This window comes from Antechinus flavipes, chromosome 3 (genome assembly GCF_016432865.1).
Source record: "Antechinus flavipes isolate AdamAnt ecotype Samford, QLD, Australia chromosome 3, AdamAnt_v2, whole genome shotgun sequence".
Classification (NCBI taxonomy): Eukaryota; Metazoa; Chordata; class Mammalia; order Dasyuromorphia; family Dasyuridae; genus Antechinus; species Antechinus flavipes.
Window position 1 is genome coordinate 198682777 of NC_067400.1, and position 18702 is coordinate 198701478.

The following is an 18702-nucleotide window of genomic DNA, read 5'->3' on the forward strand; positions in this document are numbered from 1 at the left end:
AAAAGAACCTTGACACAACAATGCAAGAAATACTCAAAGAAAATTTTCTTGGAGTGATAGACATAATGGGAAAGTAGGAATAGAAAAAAAAATCCACTAATCGCCACCTTAAAGAGAAGCTACATGGAAAATGTATAGGAATATTGTTGTCAAATTTTGAAACCCCTCCTATCAAAAAGAAAATTCTTCAAGAAACAACAACAACAACCTAAAAATGCAAATATGCTGCAGCCACAATTAGAATTGTAAAGGATTTATCAGAAGCTACCACAGAAAATATATATCAACAATGTAAAGAACCAGGTTTTTAGCCAAAAATATCATATCCAGAAAAATAAACTATAATATTGAATGAAAAAAATGACTTTTTGGAGGGAAAATCATTTTTCAATGAACCTGCAGATTTTCAGGACTTTGTCTCAACCAAACCAAACTCAATAGAAAATTTAACATATAAGACCCAACTTTCCAAAAAGTTTATATAGTATTGGACTTGTTACAAAAATTCATTTTATAAATCGATTTCTCCCTTAAGATTTTTTTTCCCTAAGGTAGTTCAATGATGACTTGTTCAAATAATTTTTCTAAAATAGAGTAGTTTATGAATTTTATTTCCTCTTCTGTTAATCTGAGCAATTTATTATATATTTTATATTATTATATATTATTCATCCATTACTCTAATAGTCCTTTATGGGCAAATTTAGGGGAATATTTTCAGCCTTGTTCAAATGAACAGTAATAATCTTCCAGATTTCTGACTTTTGTATACATTCATAAAAAAGGAACTGGGGGAAAGAAGCTTCAATTGTCTTTACAATAAACTTCATTTTGCCACCTCTGAGTTTCATTGGATCATTTAGTGTTGGAATCCTTGCAAAGTGTAAAATCATTAGAGTTGATAGAGACAATAATTATCTAATTTAGCAGGGTTCAGTATGATTGATCTGATCTTACAAGGAGATGTTATGGGCCAGAAGAAACAAGGTACTAAATGGAGCTGATAGAAACAATGCTTGTGTTCACACCTTTAGAGAGCTCATATAAGCAAGAAGCTCTTAGGGCCATAGAACACTCTGGGAGATTGAGAGCCAGGAGCACTCTAGGAGATACAGAAACCCACAAACCCTCTCTCAGAGGCAAGACAGATTCATTCACTTCATCTCACACCACTGTGGTGGCTGGGCTCCTGCACTTCCCCCACTGAGACCAAGGCTGCTCTGAAAGGCTCTCCAGAAAGCTGCCCAGCCCCACGCAAGGAGACAAGGGATTCATTCCATTTTCCCACCTTTGTGCTGGCTGGAGGCTGAAGGAAAAACCTTTGGATTTGGAGACATTCGGAACCATTCTTGGAACCAAATAGAGAGATAGGTCTCTAAAAAAACTAACCTGGCTATTTTGGAAGAAGCAATAAAAGATCTGAACTTTTAACATCTGGCTGCATTTGGAGTAATTATTACTTTTAACTGAAACTAAGACTGCCTCCAGAAAATCTATCCAAGAAACCTGTTCCCAGAGAGAACTATTATATTAAATAAGAAGAACACCACAATTTAGGGAAAATCAAAAACTCTTGCAAGCTTCATATGTGGTGTCTAAATAGACATTTCATATTACATTACAAATGTTATAACTATGTGTGAAATTTAGCCTTTTCACTATTGATAAATACATTGTATTCAGATTTTGAGTAATTCTATAGAGTGTTTTAAATAAAGCATCTGTGGGATTATTAAAAAAAAATCAGCAGCCATTGTGATAGTAGCATAAGCACATAAGTCAGAAATTTTTTCTTCAGACCAATTGAAAGTTTCTTGAGGATCAGGGCACAAGTCATCTTTCATTCAATCTAATTCTTTAATCTTAGCTGTACTTGCTCCCGTTGCAGTCAGGCTTCTATTTAGGACAACCTTCCATTGGTGTATAGCCAGAAGATTTTCACCCACATCTGGCAGTAAACTGTCTTAGCAACCATTTTTGTGATTAGGTTGGCAATCCTGCTGCTGGCCCTAAGTTCAAGCACAGTTCAGCTTTTGAACAAGTCACCTCTTGACAAGATGTAGTTAGCTAAAAGGAAAACTTCTTGCCATACCTGTTTGCCAACATCTTCTGTAGAGATAGCTGCTCTTCATTGGACTTTTCTGTTCCCTCGATTAGAATAGGATGCATCTTATTTCCTGAGGTCTCTTTTTGATTTTTTCTCAGAGAAAACCTGTTGCTCTTTTTTAACCACTTCTATGTCACTTTCATCAATAAACAGAACTTTATTCTCATAAAAGGGTCAGTTTCAATTTTATTCATGTTCAGAAAATCCACACCATTGTTATTCCATAGAAATTCCTTATTCTATGAAATTCTATTCCCTATTCTATTCTAAAAAATTTCTGACTTATGTGCTTATGCTACTATCACAATGGCTGCTGATTTTTTTTAAATAATCTCACAGATGCTTTATTTAAAACACTCTATAGGATCCTTATTCCATAGGATTCCTGAATACTTCTGTCATCAAGTTCAGTATTTTCTATTTGAATGTCTTTATGTCTTTTACCCTTATATATCTATCCAAGAATTTTTGTTCCACAGAAGTCTGAAATGTGACAGAAAAACAAGTTGGCCAACAGCATTCAGGCCCACAAAGAGGTACCACAAAGAGGTATTTAGATGCACATCAGAAAGCACAGTTCTACTTTTAAATGTAATCTGTTCTATATCCTCCTCCTCTTCTGGTTCATTATATAATGTTTCTGTTAATTTGTATAAGATCATCTAAGGTATGCCTAAACCTTTACCTCCAGCCCTCCCCTAATAGTCTGCTTCCAAGAGAACATGTCAGTTCTTATGTCTCAACTGGAGAGGGCTTATTTTGCTGCTGGGATTTGATTGAGTCTGAGTGAATCTCCCAACCCTCATTTCCACCAGTCAGGGGAAACCTAAGCAACTTGTTCCCCTGTCTCCATGTTAGATGTCATAAGATATATCAAAAGTTATTTTCAAAGGGATATTGTTGTCTTGAGGTGATATTCTGAACAAGATCAGTTTAACACTAATGTGTATAACTGTTAACAAAATGGTTTAGACCAGCCCCCTCATTAAGGCCAGAACCCCAGTAAGAAAGGGAAAAAAGATGGTCTGTGTAGTTGGGAAACGTTAGATTTGACTACACTGGGAAAAATTGGGATAATTTTCAGTTAAAGAATATGTTTTATGAGACTTATTTTCATCTTGTAATCTTGGTTAAGAAACCAAAAATATGAGGTTAGTTGTCCACTTTGGGGAGGTGTTGTCAAATTTCTCCTAATTGTATAAGGACAAGTATGGACAGATGACACCAGATTAAGCTATTTAGGGCTTACAGAGCAGATGTCCCAGGGGCTAACAACCTGAGTGATAATAATATTCTCTGTCAACCACACTTTTAAATTAGCTTGAAGGAAAAACTGAAACTGGACAAAGTGAGTTTAGGCAGACACCAACTCAATTATAAAAATCCATTTCATTGTAAAATCTATATTATAGAAATCAGAGGTGATATTAATTTTTATCTTTTCACAAATTTATGGGAGGAAAGGGATAAGAATTATGTAGAATAATGTAGAAGAGATATAGATAAAACATGTGCACTGCCAGAAAGAATACTCACACTGAGTATTCACAGATCTAATGAAGAATTCTGGACAAAATATACATACTGAACTGGAGAAAAAAGGAATATGAGAAAGTGAGACCAATTAGATGGACATTACAATAACATAATTACAAATGTTATTTTGTAACATTTGTTACATTGTTCACAAATGTAAAAATGGTATGACTAGAGATGCTCACAGTGGGAATAGAAAGGGAGTAAATATTGTAGAGGGAAAAAATGGCTGGACTTAGTGACTAGATTTGAGGCAAAATGTGCTACTAAAATAATAATACACTTTTTTTAATCCTGAAGGATTAGATGAACAACAGGTGTTATTTTCAAAGGAAATATTCATGAAAGGAAGCTAATGATAACCAGAAATCAACATGTATGTTTCACATTGTAGTTGGTGTGCACCCTAATGATACAGCCCAATTTTAATTGGTCCAACTGGGTATGCTTTGGGTGATTTGATGATTGCCCACAATGCCTGTTAGAAACTTTTGTCATTATTCATTAGAGGCTTTGTTAATAGTCCAGAGGGACTTTAAATATTATTTCCACAAACAGATTTAGAAATGTGTAGAAATAAATATCACTTCCCAATTAGGATTGAGAATTCATGGAAAAAGTATCACTGCTTCATGGCATCTTAATTCCTGTATCTTCACCATTTCCCTTTGGATAGATGACCTTTATTCTAAGGCTTTGAAATATCTTAGAGAATATTGGTAAGAATACAATAATTTATTTTTACAATTCCTTATTATTTTTATATCTGCAAATTATTGTATCCACTGGGAAAGCTTTGTCAGCCATCCAGATGTTTTGCCTGCATGATTACCAAATCTAAATTGAAAGATGATCCAGATGACAGATATGAATTCTTGCTTTTTAGCCTTTTCAAACAACATATTCTCTTAGGTTAAAGTGTCATAGCAGAAAGTGAAATGGCAGACATTGAGTAATTTGAGATATAATAGACATCTACAGCAGTTCATTAAGATCATTTTGAAGATTTTAAAATATATTCTGAATGTTTTTAAAAACCCATAGCTTTTTTTCAGTTGAGAATTTTTAGTAAATTGCCTTCCTCTTTTTTTTTTTTTTGTCCTAAAACTATATTCCCCCTTTTTTTGGTTTTATTTTGTTTTGCTTTATTTTAGGAATAAAACAGTTTAGGCAGGACATTGGTAATCTAAAGAACACACAGAGAAGGCTAACCATAATATTAATGAACCCTGAATCACGTCACATACTTTAGAAAAAAGTAGGGATGAGAATATAAGGTTAGGATAGGCATGATGCTGTTGTCCAATTATGTTTAAGACATATAATTGTCCTATTGTTTTCAGTCATGCTTCACTCTTTGTGACTTCATTTGGGGTTGTTTTGAAAAAGATAAGGGAGTGGTTTATAATTTCCTTTTCATTTTATTCATTTTACAGATAAGGAAACTGAGATAAACAGGGTTAAGTGACTTGCTCAGGGTCACACTGCTTAATAAAGCTGAAGCCAGATTTGAACTGAGGAAGATGAGTCTTCCTGACTCCAGGTCCAGCATTTTATCCACTGTACCAAGTAGTTGCCCCTGTTATTTAGAAAAGGTATTAAATTGGTTCTTTTTGACTTCAGAAATCTTTTTGATCTGAAGCAGTAAGTTGAAGTGGAAAGATATTGATTTAAATCAAAAGTCAACAAATTATTAATAATTAGAGTTGTTTGAAAGTGAAATGAAATGTTTGGGGAGTTGGTATGTTTCCTTTGCTTAGAGGTCTTCAAAAGAAAGCTGGATAACCACTTGTAAGGGGTATTATAGTGAAGAAATCTTTTGGATATGAGTTTGAGTAGGTGGCTGCTGAAATACCTTTCATCTCTAAATTTCTGTGATTCTGTTATTTCTCAAAGTAATTTCCTTAATTCAATTGCAAAATATGCAAAGTAAGTTGTTCACTTCTGTTAGACTTATGTTTTATTTCTAGTAATATACTTCTCAGCCATCTTCATAGGAAAACTTATTCCATTTACTTCATTAAATATTTGTTGACTGGATAATAAGTTTATGGTACCAGGTTAGTTAATTGGGATACAAAGACAAATGTCTAAACACTTCCCTTTCCCAAGGTTTCTCATAATTGATAATAATTCTTTAATAGGTTATTTTTTACATTTAAAAAAAGTATTACTATTCTTTGACATGTCTCGGTGTCATGAAAGTTTTCTACATTTTTGCTTATTGGAGATATTCCAAGGTAAACACAGTAAGCAAGGAAAAGAAAAAATGTTTGTGAGGTTCTGGACACAGTAGAACATAATGCAAATGCAGGCAATATTTTCATAAGTAATCAAGAGTAGAATTATAATGTTTGGTTAGGCTCCCAATTGACCTGGTTGGTACTAGCAAACAGTGAACTGGGATGCCAATTTTTATGCCTCCCTTATATGGTCCAAACATATAGATAAGCTGTAGCCAATAAATGGATCCAATTTTAGAATCAATTAAAATTCCTCTAATGTAAGCACTATGTAGACAGAAATATTTTGTTCAGTGCTCTGCCTAAGTAATAAGAAAAAACTTATTTTCTTATTATTTTTGTTGTTGCTCTCTCTTGGTATTTCCATCCATGCACCCCAGGAATGAATCACATTATTGATTGTTTGCCACTTTATGATTCACTATGATCTCTATGTTATTTTCTACTGCATTGGGATGCTTTTTCCTTCTCTAATGCCCTATGTCACTTATAAACATGGCATATACATAGAGAGATAATATATAATACAAAAATAAAAAATGCCTTGGAAATATATAAACAAAGAGCAAAATGAGATTTGAAGGATATTCCAATTTTTGCTATTTGACCTAGATGATCAAAAATATTGATAGGAAATTAATGGGAAAAAATGAGGAGCAATCCCAACATAAGAATAGACTAAGCAGAAGCATGGCAGTAGAGAAGGAAGAAATGAAAGAAGAAAGAAAAATCAGAAAGAAAGAAGGGCAAGAAAGGAAAGAAACAAAAAAGGGAAAAAGGAAGTATGAAAGAAACAAGGAAAGAAGGACATAAAGCAGAGTTGAAGGAAATAAAGGAGGAAGAAAATAATAGAAATAGAATAGAAATAGAAAATAAGACAAGTGAGAAGAGAAGAAATAAGATAGGAAGGAAACAAATATTTAATAATTGCCTACTATGTGTGATACATGATAAGCATTTACAAAAATTCTTTTTTTTTTTCATCCTCACAATATCCCTGGGAAATAAATGCTATCACTATTTCCATTTTATAGTTGAAGAAACCAAGCCAAACAGAGGTTAATGATTTGCCTGGGATCACCCAGCTAGTGAGTATTTGAGGTTATATTCTAACTCAGGATTTCCTGACTTTAGATCCAGAGTTCTTTCTACTGAAACCACCTAAAAGGATGTGTGCAGCAAATGCTAAGTTGAGTTTTGGAAGAAGCACAGATTGCATGGAAGGCAACTGTAGAATATTATTATATGAAAGTCGGTAGATGCAGATAAGCAAGTAACTAGACGCATGAATTTGTACATTTCTTAGTAAGCACTAAGTAGTTATTGAAGGATTTTGAAGAGAAAAAGGTGACCAAATAATTTGACCAAATACAGCATTTGTCACTGTGAAAGTAATGATAACAATTGACATGTTTCACATTTGAAAATGTGCACATTTGCACATTTAAAAATGTGCAAAGTACTTTATATCGTGTCTCATTTCATCCCAATATCCTTGTGGAGTGAGCACAAAGTGGCAAGGAGTCTAGAGACACAAAGCTAGATGTAAGACACAGGTATACTCACAAGCTTACACAAAACCTACAGTTGTGGAAATGAACCTAGACGTGGACATAAATTATACATGAACTGCATGAACAAGGGCATGAAGATAGGAAAAAGTCATATGAAATGGAAAACAGTTATTTAAATAGTTATTTTATACAAATGCTAACATATCTACATATGGCAATGGATGGCAAATAGGCACATTTTAATCAGAATTGAACTTTTCATTCCTAGGTTTTTCTACAACCTGTACAAAACATTAATGAAGTCTGATTTTGTTGAGCTTATGTGACTAATTTTTCATGCATGAGTGCTACTTTTCATGACTTTTGGTGAATGTATTTTTTATTTAATATTTCTTATTCTAGCAACAGGTACAGTGCAGCCATGGAGGAGAATAAGACATTGGTGACAGAGTTTGTTCTTACTGGGCTTACAGATCTCCCTGAACTTCAGATCCCTCTCTTCTTGGTATTCCTAATGATCTATCTCACTACCATGATTGGGAATATTGGACTAATTGTACTTGTTTGGATGAACTCTCATCTTCACATCCCCATGTATATATTCCTCAGTAACTTAGCTTTTTCAGATGCAATGACTTCTTCTTCAGTAACCCCTAAGATGATGGTGAATTTCTTAAGTAAGAATAAAATTATAACGCTTTCAGAATGCATGACCCAATTTTATTTTTTTGGTGGCAGTGCAAGCACAGAATGTTTCCTGTTAGCAGCAATGGCATATGACCGATATGCCGCCATATGCCACCCTCTCCTTTATCCAGTGAAGATGTCTAATAGACTGTGTAGACAGCTGGTCATTGCTTCCTATACACTTGGCTTTCTTAATCTCATGATCCATGTGGTTTTATTAGTTAGATTAACTTTCTGCAAGTCAAATATAATACATCATTTCTTTTGTGAAATTTCACCATTGTTTAGGATTTCTTGTACTGATCCATCTCTTAATTCACTTGTGGTTTTCATTTGCTCTGTCATTTTACAGTCTTTCACTCTTATGACAATCTTAGTTTCATACACATATGTCCTCCTTGCCATCCTGGGAATTAAATCTGAACAAGGTAGAAGCAAAGCCTTCTCCACTTGTAGTGCACATCTCTTCTCTGTGTCTTTATTTTATGGCACACTTTTAATAATGTATGTGCTTCCAGGATCTGATGTTGCCAACAATCAAAACATGATGTACTCTTTATTTTACACGGTAATAATCCCTCTATTAAATCCATTTATCTACAGTTTGAGAAATAAAGAAGTTTTGGGGGTACTGAGAAAAATAATAATAAAAAAATAAGGATGTCAATGAGAAAATTCCTCAAGTGCAGTTAGAAATTGCTCCTACTTAATGAAATCACCAAATTTCACAAAGGAAACTTGCTTGTGCTAGTTAGAGATAATTCTGAATGTTCAAAGGAACATTAGTATTAAATGCATGACACCGTGTATAATACTGTTTCATCCGTGGGGTCTTTGAATATCATCTACAATGCAGCTATCACAAATAATACATTCTGTGGATAAAGCACCAGTCTTGAAGTCAGGAGGACCTGAGTTCAAATATGACTTCAGACATTTAATACTTCCTAGCTGGGTGACCCTGGGCAAGTCACTTAACTCCAATTACCTCAGGGGGAAAAAAAATCCAAAAAACAAATAATACATCCCATTAGTCACTTATGGCCTTTGAAGAGGATAGACTCGAGGGAAATTTGCATAATTTATTCTCTGACATGCCAGCCAATGAGTTCTAACCACTAGATAATTGAATAATAAGATCAGAAATCTATCTCAAAAGTCAGGATATTTTTCAAACTAATTTGACTATCATTTTCAAAAGGGATTTGTGAATACTATCAAAGGCATAATAAAATATCTTAATTGTATAGATTACCATCAAATTAAGATTTCTGTATCATAAATAATTGTGTTCTTTAAAAGTTTGTTAATATATTTTTATTTGATTTGCCTCTGTTACTTCCAAAGTAAAACCAAAATATTTAGGAATTCAAATACAGAAATTATGATGGACAATATATGTAACTGTGGTTAGTCTACATTTTCTTTACTAAGAGAAATATATTTGCAAATTAATTCCCTTGACCAAAATTATATATTTTTATAATATGAATTCTTGTGTCTCTATTGTTTTCATTTATATTATCTTAGTCATTATTTATGTTGTTCTCCTGCCTCTGCTTTCTTGGCTCTGCATAATAGAATCACTGGATGAGTCAGAGATCTAAAGTTGGAAAAGATAAGAATTTAAATTAATCTCCTTATTTAGAGATAAAGATTTCTTCAGTTACTAAAGACCTTTGGGAATAGAGTGGAATACTTAAGATCACACAGTTTATGGTTCAATTGGTTCTGACTCTTCATAAGCCCATTTAGAGTTTTCAGCCATTTCCTTCTCCAGTTTATGTTAGAGATAAGGAAACTGAAGCAAACAGGGTTAAACTGACTTGTCTAGCATGACATAGCTAGTAGCTATCTGAGGCCAGACTTGAATTCATGAGAATGAGTCTTCCTGATTTTAGGATCAGCACTCTAACCCTGAGCCATCCAATATAGGTCACACTTGTATGGAATTTGGACACAGGTCATCTGATTCTAGTCAGTGAGCTTTTTACTATTGCATGGTTAGTTCTGTAATTCAGAGCAGCCTCTCAAATTATATGAATTCCTCTAACTAATTTTTTTATGGTATAATAATGTAGAGGGCTGAAACTCCAAAAAGATATGCTTGAATCAGACAATTGAGCACTTAAGGCTAATTACCAATTTGATGTGAGATAATGACTCTATTAGCATATATTTGGATAATGGCTCTTCTCACCATTGGTGCTTGCTGAATGTTTGGTGTTAAGATAATTGTAGGCAAGGATTGGAGGGGCAGGGGGGAAGAGAGGCCAGAGTGACTTGGCTGCAGGACAAGGAGGAGAGAGGTTGGTGATTCCGAACTTCAGAATCCAGAATTCTGTTTGTCTGCCTCCTTCACTTCTCCTCCTAAAGACCAAGGACTTTAATTTATCCTGACTCTGGCTGACCCCGAGGCCCTCCAGGGAGCTAGTCCATACTTTACATAATAACATTCCATTTTATTTATATATTATTTTTTTATTCTTTCCTCAATTTATGGATACCCACTTTGTTTCCTTTTTTTTTGTTAATACAGAAAGTACTTTTATGAATAATTGGATGTGGCAGAAGTATATATAGAGAAGTGGAAACACTGGACAAAACAATATTTTAGTCATTTATCTCCCCTATTTCCAAACTTATTTCAAGAACCACTGAAGTAAATTGGCAGTTCTATCAATAAAGTATTAGTATGCTTGCCTTCCCATAATCCTTTCAGCAAGATATTCCTTCAATTAGATTTTTAAAATCATTTTTTCCAAGTTAATCAAATCTCAGAATTAAAATTTTCCTTATTATTAGTAATTTGAAGCATTTTTTCATATGTACAATGATAGTTGAATGGGTTCTTTTGATAACTTTTCTTTACTCACCTATATGTTGGTGAAAAACTCTCTATCTAATGTATTTGTGTCAATTCATTATATATCTCAACATCAAACTTTAAATAGATATATTTGATAGACAAATTCTACCCATCCACCAATTCTTCAGGTTCCCTTCTTGTTCTGTCTACATTGATGTTTATCTCTATGAAAACATTTTCAATTTATATAAGTAATTTTGAGAAGCAATGTGGCATAGTGGATATAGAGCTGTCTTGAGAGCCAGGAAGTCTTGGATTCAAGTTTCCCCCCCTCCCACATATGTGGTTATTTCTTATTTTTTCTAGGAAACTCTATAAGGCTATAGTTTTCAAAGGCCTTGAGAATCTACATTGGTAGACAGAGTTTTCTCCTCTGTGATTTTCCCATACCAATGCAATCACAGAGCTTGTAAACTACACCTAATAAAGTGGTTTATTTTGTCTTTTGTTATTTCACATCTTTATTTAGTTTTGAATTCTCTATGTAACAAATGTACTACTTTTTTTTATTATTATTAAAAGTGATGTGATCTAGCAATATGGAGTTTATCATGGTAAGATGTTGGTCTCAATTTATTTTCCACCAAATTGCTTTTCTTGTTTTTCTGATAATTTTTGGAACAATAGAGTGTTTCCAAAAAGTTTGTTATCAAACATTGAACAACTGTGTTAAGTTGCTTGTTCTGCTTATTCAATATGTTTTATTGAATTACTTTTTTATTCTGTAGGCAATGACAAAGAATTTTGATGGTTTTTGTTCTACAATATAATGGATGATCTGGTTATACAAAGATTCCTTAATTTCTAATTTTACTTTCATTATTTCCCTTGACATTTTTGACTTTTTGTTTCTATAACTGAGCTATCCCTTCCCCTCCTGATTGTACAAAATAATTCTTTGGATATTTAAATGACAGTTCTGAATGTATAATTTCAATATAATAGTATTGCTATTTTCTTACATCAGCTTCTTCAAGTCATGAATAATGAATAACTTTATAATTACTCAAATTTTTGAATGTGAGTTATGTTTCTTTTTCTTACCTAAATGGAATGTTATACTTCAAAAATGAAGTGATGGGAAGCAGAATGTAAGCATGAAAAAGACCATATATTTATCCTCCTAAGGACTTCTTTTCAATTCCAGGCCTGATGCTTATCATACAATCATTTCTCCTCAGATTTCTCATTTGTAAATTAAAATTAGGGAGTTTCTTGAGGAACTTAGAAATTAAATGACATGTTCAAATTTATATAACTAGTAGGTGTCAGAAGCAGTTCTTTTCATTCTCTTCTTGACTCTGAATTTAGCACTCCAAACTTAAATTAATCAACTTATATGCATGGTTTTGAAGTAACCATTTTTTTTTCTTTAAGTTCCATGTTTAATTTTGTAGGGAAGTTTATTTTTAAATCTTTTAATCTTGATCTCTTAATCTGGGAAAATAGCATATGCCACCTTCTATGGTTTTTAGGAAAATCTTACAAAACTAAAAGGATATTTTTATGTGAGGTGCCTTTCTTCACTATTGCATGAATGATAATCTCCTTGTTGTTATACTCCCTGAAATTTATAAATTATGTCATAGACTTAAATTTAAGTGTTAGGTCTCTTCGTATTTTGTTCAATATATTAGTATGATTTCTTGTAAGAAAGATCTGATGCAATCACTTCTCTTTTATGGCTTCATATTTCTCATTTTTAAGATAATCTTAAAGAAATAAAATTATTTGGAGGAGATCTTAGAAATATATTGAAAACGAAATGTACACTCGCAATATTATTGGCTTAAACTAGAAAGTGGTCAAAGAAAGAAGAAAAAGACTAAAATACATAAAAATATTTAGAGTAGTTTTTTTTTTTTAGTACTAGGAAATACCAAGAAAATAAGGAAGCATATATCATTTGCAGAATAGCGGGATCATTGTATATGAAGGTAATGGCACATTGTTTTGTTATAAGAAATGATGAAAAAGATTGTTTTGGAGAAAAACAGGAATACTTATATCAACAAATGCAGAGTAAGGTGTTTGGCATGTAGAAGATACTTAAAAATGTTTATCATCTAAAGTTAGCAGAAGCAGGGATGCATTATATGGAATAATATCATAAGAATAATTTTGAAAGGCTTAATTCAATATACATATTGAATTATAAATGTAGTGGCTGATAAGGATTCCAGAGGATTGGTTGAGTAAAAATTGGTGAATGACAGCGATAAAGAATATTGCTTTCTACATGATAGACAGGTAATGGGCTCAAGATAAAGAATGAGACAAAAGTCTTAGGCATGATTAATGTGGGAATTTGCTTTCCTTTACTTTATATATTTGCTATGAGGATTTTTATTTTTATTTGGGAGTGGGAGAAAAAAACTAATTCTTGTTAGTTGAAAAAAATTAAAAAACAAAAGAAAGAAATACATCAGAATTTTCAAAAAACCCAATAGTGAAAAATATTCTTTCTTTTTTTTCTGTCCACCTAATCTGTTATTTTTGTCTGTATTACAACAGAAAATTATTTATTTATGAAGTCAGCTCTTCTAATATTCTTCTAAACTATTGTGTTTCAATATGTTGTCATGAGATTTGTTAGTCAGTTATTTCTTTTATTGAATTCACTTCACTTGCTAATAATTTCCATACAGTAACTTTGTTGCCTTAATTTTTTCCATCTTGTTTTTAAAATTTTATTATACATATTTTTGGTAAATAGTATTTTTCTATTTGCATGTAAAGATTGTTTTTAACATTATTTTTATAATATTTTGAGACCCAAATTTTTCCCCCTGCTTCCTTCCCATCATCCCTCCTCAAGATGGCAATCAACAAGTTTTACATGTGCAATCATGGAAACATATTTCCATAGTGCCATGTTGTGAAAGAAGAAATGAAACAAAACTGACAAGCCACAAAAAACAATGAACAAAAAAGAAACAAACAAAAAAATGAAAATAATATGCTTCAATCTTCATTCAGACTCCATAGTTATTTCTCTAGATCTGGATAGCATTTTCTGTCATGAATCTTTTGGAATTGTATTGGATCACTATATTGCTGAAAAACATTGTTAGTCATAACTGATCATCACACAATGTTACTGTTATTACATACAATGTTCTCCTAGTTCTGCTAACTTCAATCAGCAGCAGTTCATGTAGGTCTTTCCAGGTTTTTTTGAAATCTGCCTATTCTTCCTTCAATTCCCTCAATTTCCATTTCTTTACCACTAAAAAAAAAAGGGGGGGTTGTTATACATATTTTGTATGTGAAAATCCCTTTTCCTATTTTTTGTGATCCCTTTGGAATACAGACCTAATAATGATAATGCTGGATCAAAGGATTTACACAGTTTGGTTGACCTTTGGGAATAGTTTCTAAATTAATTAAAAAGGCTCTCACAAGGGAGCTAGAAGAAAAATGGGAAAAGGAGAGGGAGGCTTGGCAAGAGAGTCTGGAGAAGTCATCCCACTCATTTAAAGAGAGACTGGATAAAGAAATAAAATCCTTGAAAAATAGGATTAGTGAATTGGAAACAGAAAATAGCTCTCTAAAAAACAAAATTGGAGAAATGGAAAAAAATTCCACAGAACAAAAGAACTCAATGGGACAATTAGAAAAAGATTTTAAAAGAGGGAATAGTTTCTAATTGCTATCCAATCTGGATCAGCTCAAAGTTCCCCCAAAATGCATCTATCTCCCAATTTTCCTACATCTTCTCCAACATTTATCATTTTCCTTTTCTGTCATATTAGCCAATCTTTGCATTTCTCTAATCATCAGTGATTTAGAGTATTTGTTCATATGAAAATATGAATATATATAGAGAGCATTAATTTCTTTATTTGAAAAGTGCCTTCTCATACTTTTTGAGCATTGTCCATTGGGAATCATTTGTATCCTTAAAAATTTAAATCAGTTCTGTATGTATTTGAACAATAAGGCCTTTATCAGAAATACAGAAAAATTGTTACCCAACTTTATTTTTTCCTTCCAATCTTGGTAGCATTAGTTTTGTTGTGCAAAATCTTTTTTAATTTATTGTGATCATAATTATTTTTTTCACTCCTTAATTAATTTTTATTATTCCATCAAAGGTGTCTTATATCCAAAATTTCTTAGTATACTCCTTCTAACTATCTTAATAGAGTTAGTTATTTCATTTTTGATCATCATGGCATTATTTTTAAACCTATTTCCACTTCATCACGGTGGGAAAGAAAAAGCAGAACAAAAAAGGAAAACTACAAGAAAAGAAACAAAACAAACAAAAGAAGAAAATAATGTGGTTCTACCTGTATACAGTCTCCACAGTTCTCTCTCTGGAGGCAGACAGCGTTTTTCCACCCAATTTCTTGAAATTGTCTTGAATCACTGTACTGCTGAGAAGAACTAAGTTTATCATAGCTGATCATCTCACAAACACACAAAGTGTTATGACTCTATACTGATTTCTGATTCTGTTTATTTTACTAGCATCAGTTCATTCCAGGCTTTTTTGAAATTTTGTTGTTCATCATTATTTATAGAATGCTAGTTTTCCATTACATTCTTATACCATAATTTGATTGGCCATTCCCCAATTTGTGGACATCCACTGAATTTCCAATTCCTTTCCTATAGTAGCAAAAAGAGCTACTATAAACATTTTGCACATGTGAGTTTTTTCTCCTTCTTTATAATCTCTTTGGGAAACAGATATGCACTGCATAGAAAAGGGAATGCACAGATAGATATAGTTCTTAAGTGTTACAAGTTATCACCTTCCCATACAGTGATGTAGCAATTTAACCTTATTGAATATCATAAGGTTTTTTTTTTCTTTCCCATTTATCTTTTTAGTGTGCTCTTGAATCTTATATCTGAAGATCCGTTTTTCTGTTCTGCTTTGTTTTTTAGATTAAGAAAGTTTTTAAGTTCCTTATTTCATTGAATATTTATTCTGAAAGATTATATTGAATTTTTCTCAGTCACTGATTCTTGTTGTAATCCAAGTTCCTTTGCCTTCTGAAATGTCATATTCCTGGTCCTCAGATCTTTTTAGTGTAGAAGCTGCTAAATCCTGGGTAATACCAACTATGGCTCCTTAATACTTAAATTGTTTCATTCTAGCTGCTTCTTTCTCTTTGACCTGATAGTTCTAGAATAAGCCTATAATATTCTTTGGAGTTTTCATTTTGATCTTTTTCAGAGTTGATCAGTGGATTCTTTCATCAACAATTTACTCTTTAGGTATTAGGGAATGAGAGCAGTTTAGCTGACAACTTCTTGAAAGATGGCATCCAGGATTTTTTATTGATCATGGCTTTCAGGTAGTACAATAATTCTTAAATCATCTCTTCTGGAGCTATTTTCAAAGTCAGTTATTTTTCCAATGAGGTATGTTACATTGCCTTCTGTTTTTTCCCTATTCTTTTGATTTAGTTTGACTGATTTTTCATGTCTCATAAATTCATTAGCTTCCACTTACCTAATTCTAATTTAGGGGAAATTAGTAACTTTTCCATTTGACCAATTCTACTTTTAAAGGAGTTGTTTTTTTTTTTCCAGTGGATTTTTTTTCATTTGGCCAAATTGATTTTTTAAGGAGTTGTTTTCTTCAGTTAATTTTATGCATCCCTTCTCCACTCCACTATCTTATTGTTTTTGAAGAGATAGGAGTTAAGTAAAGTTCTTTCCAATTTTTCATTCAATCATACTTTCAAAATTCTGAAAATCTATTTTCATCATAAAAATATTTAATCTTTATCCTTTTCACAGATACATATTCATGTGTATATATGTATATGTATGAACACATATGTGTTTATCTGTATGCATATACATGCATATATATGTATATTATACCATTCCTCTTCTGTCTATCTTAGTACTGAAGATATCATAATTTTAAGCACATGTTGACCTATTTTCAGAATTGCTATTAATTTCTTTAGAGAATCCAGTGTAATTTATCCAATGTAATAAAATTGATGCAGATATTTATTTCATTTTCATACCAGTTCCCATGAGGTCATAGTGACAGGCAAATTGATTCAATTTCTTTTGAGGTAAATATAGTTAGCCTCTATGTTCATGGTGAAGTCACTTCCTTTATTCGCTCTAAATCATATCACTTTGAACCACACATTAGTTTCACTGCACCTTCTTTATATTATCTAGTTTCATTAATAAAAGATTATTAATATAAGTATTTTCAGTTTCTCTAAGAATACATCAACTTGTTCAGTAATGAAGAGAGAGTCACAAAAAGATTATAAAGATCTAAATTAACATTTATATGTAATTCATGGTTCCTCTGCTCCCTTTTCTACCATCCATTAGGGTGGAAATGGAAGTTACCTGAGGGAAATCTGCCTGTAGCTGAAAGCTACAGAAGAGAGGGAGCAGAAGAGGGTGGCACGGGGGAAGCCACTAAGATATGTTCAAACTGGAGAGGTAGGGTGACAAGAAGATGCTTTGGACCAGAAGAATTTAGGGTCAGAGAAGCCTCATATTTAGAGAAGGAGATAGTTGCCTGAAGTTTTTGAAGCAAGTCTCTACTAAGAAGGGGATATGGGTAGTCTGGCATAACTAGGAAGGAGTGGGTGACTGTGCCATGCCCTAGATGAACTGTACATTCAGTAGTCCAGGGATAAGAAACAATTTTACCAATAGCACCTTGTATAGGGATAGATTTTGGGATTACTGGACCCAGAGGTTTTGTTAGAGCAGAGTAAATGGCTCCAGTATTAACTAGAAATTTGACAGGCTGACCCCCAATTTGTAAACACACTTTAAGTTCTCCAGGATCTGGAGAAAGAGAAAGAGAACCAGGGCTGATCCCTCAATAGAGAGATATTCTTGGGACGATTCTGGATCGGACATTTGTTTTTCCAGTGACCTGTCTCCTTATAATAGGCACACTGATCTGAACCTAATGACTGCTGTCCATGGGGGCTCTGGCGAGGACCCTTAGAGGAGTTGTTTGATTCTTTGATGGCTGCCATGATGACTTTGGCACACTGTTTACGTGCTTCCTTAGCAAGTGTGTCTAGGGAATTAAAAACCTTCAAGCTATCTCAACTATTTGAGATAGATTCATACCCTCAAATTCCTCCTGTTTCTGTAGCTTTCTGCATATGTCTGGAGCAGATTGACAAATGCAATATTCACAGATCTATAATTCTCAGGTGCTTCAGGGTCTATAGTGCTATAGATTCAGTAAGCCTCATATAGGCGTCCTAGGAATGCACCAGGAGATTCTTCAGAACTCTGAATAACTTCAGAAATCTTTGTCCGGTTAATAGGCTTCCTGGCTGCAACTTTAAGATCCTGGAGAAGATATCTATGATTAGCAGAAAGCACAGTATGACCATGATGGGAGTTGGGGTCCCAGTCAGGGCTTTCAGAGGGGAAACTAGCTTCTACCTGATTACAATGTTCTATGGATCCCCCACCAGGTCTGAATATGGCTTTCCTAGCCTCTTGCTTAATTTTATCCCTCTCCTCAGTAGTGAAGAGGGTGGAGAGAAGTAGCTGGCAGTCATCCCACATGGGTTGGTGGGTATGAAAAAGATTCAAGAAGGTTAATTAAAGCTTGTGGTTTCTAAGAAAAGGGGGGGGACTTCCGGTTAAGATGGCGGAGAGGAGGCTCACAGCTGCATAAGCTCCACGCTTTCTCTCACTATCCACTTCATTACAAGCCTCTGAATCAATGCTTGACTGAAAAAAACCCACATATAGTTACCAAGAGAAGCCATCCTT

At 33.2% G+C, this 18702-nt stretch overlaps 1 protein-coding gene and 1 pseudogene across 1 annotated transcript; one reads left to right on the top strand and one right to left on the bottom strand.

The window, feature by feature from the left end:
- Positions 1–680: 680 nt before the first annotated feature.
- LOC127557106 (methyltransferase-like protein 22) lies at positions 681–2769 on the bottom strand (annotated as a pseudogene).
- A 5052-nt stretch (positions 2770–7821) lies between these two features.
- Positions 7822–8745, top strand: LOC127557835 (olfactory receptor 5AC1-like). Its single transcript, XM_051991124.1, has one exon. It carries the CDS (start codon positions 7822–7824, stop codon positions 8743–8745), a length of 924 nt encoding a protein of 307 aa, XP_051847084.1.
- The last annotated feature ends 9957 nt before the right edge of the window (positions 8746–18702 follow it).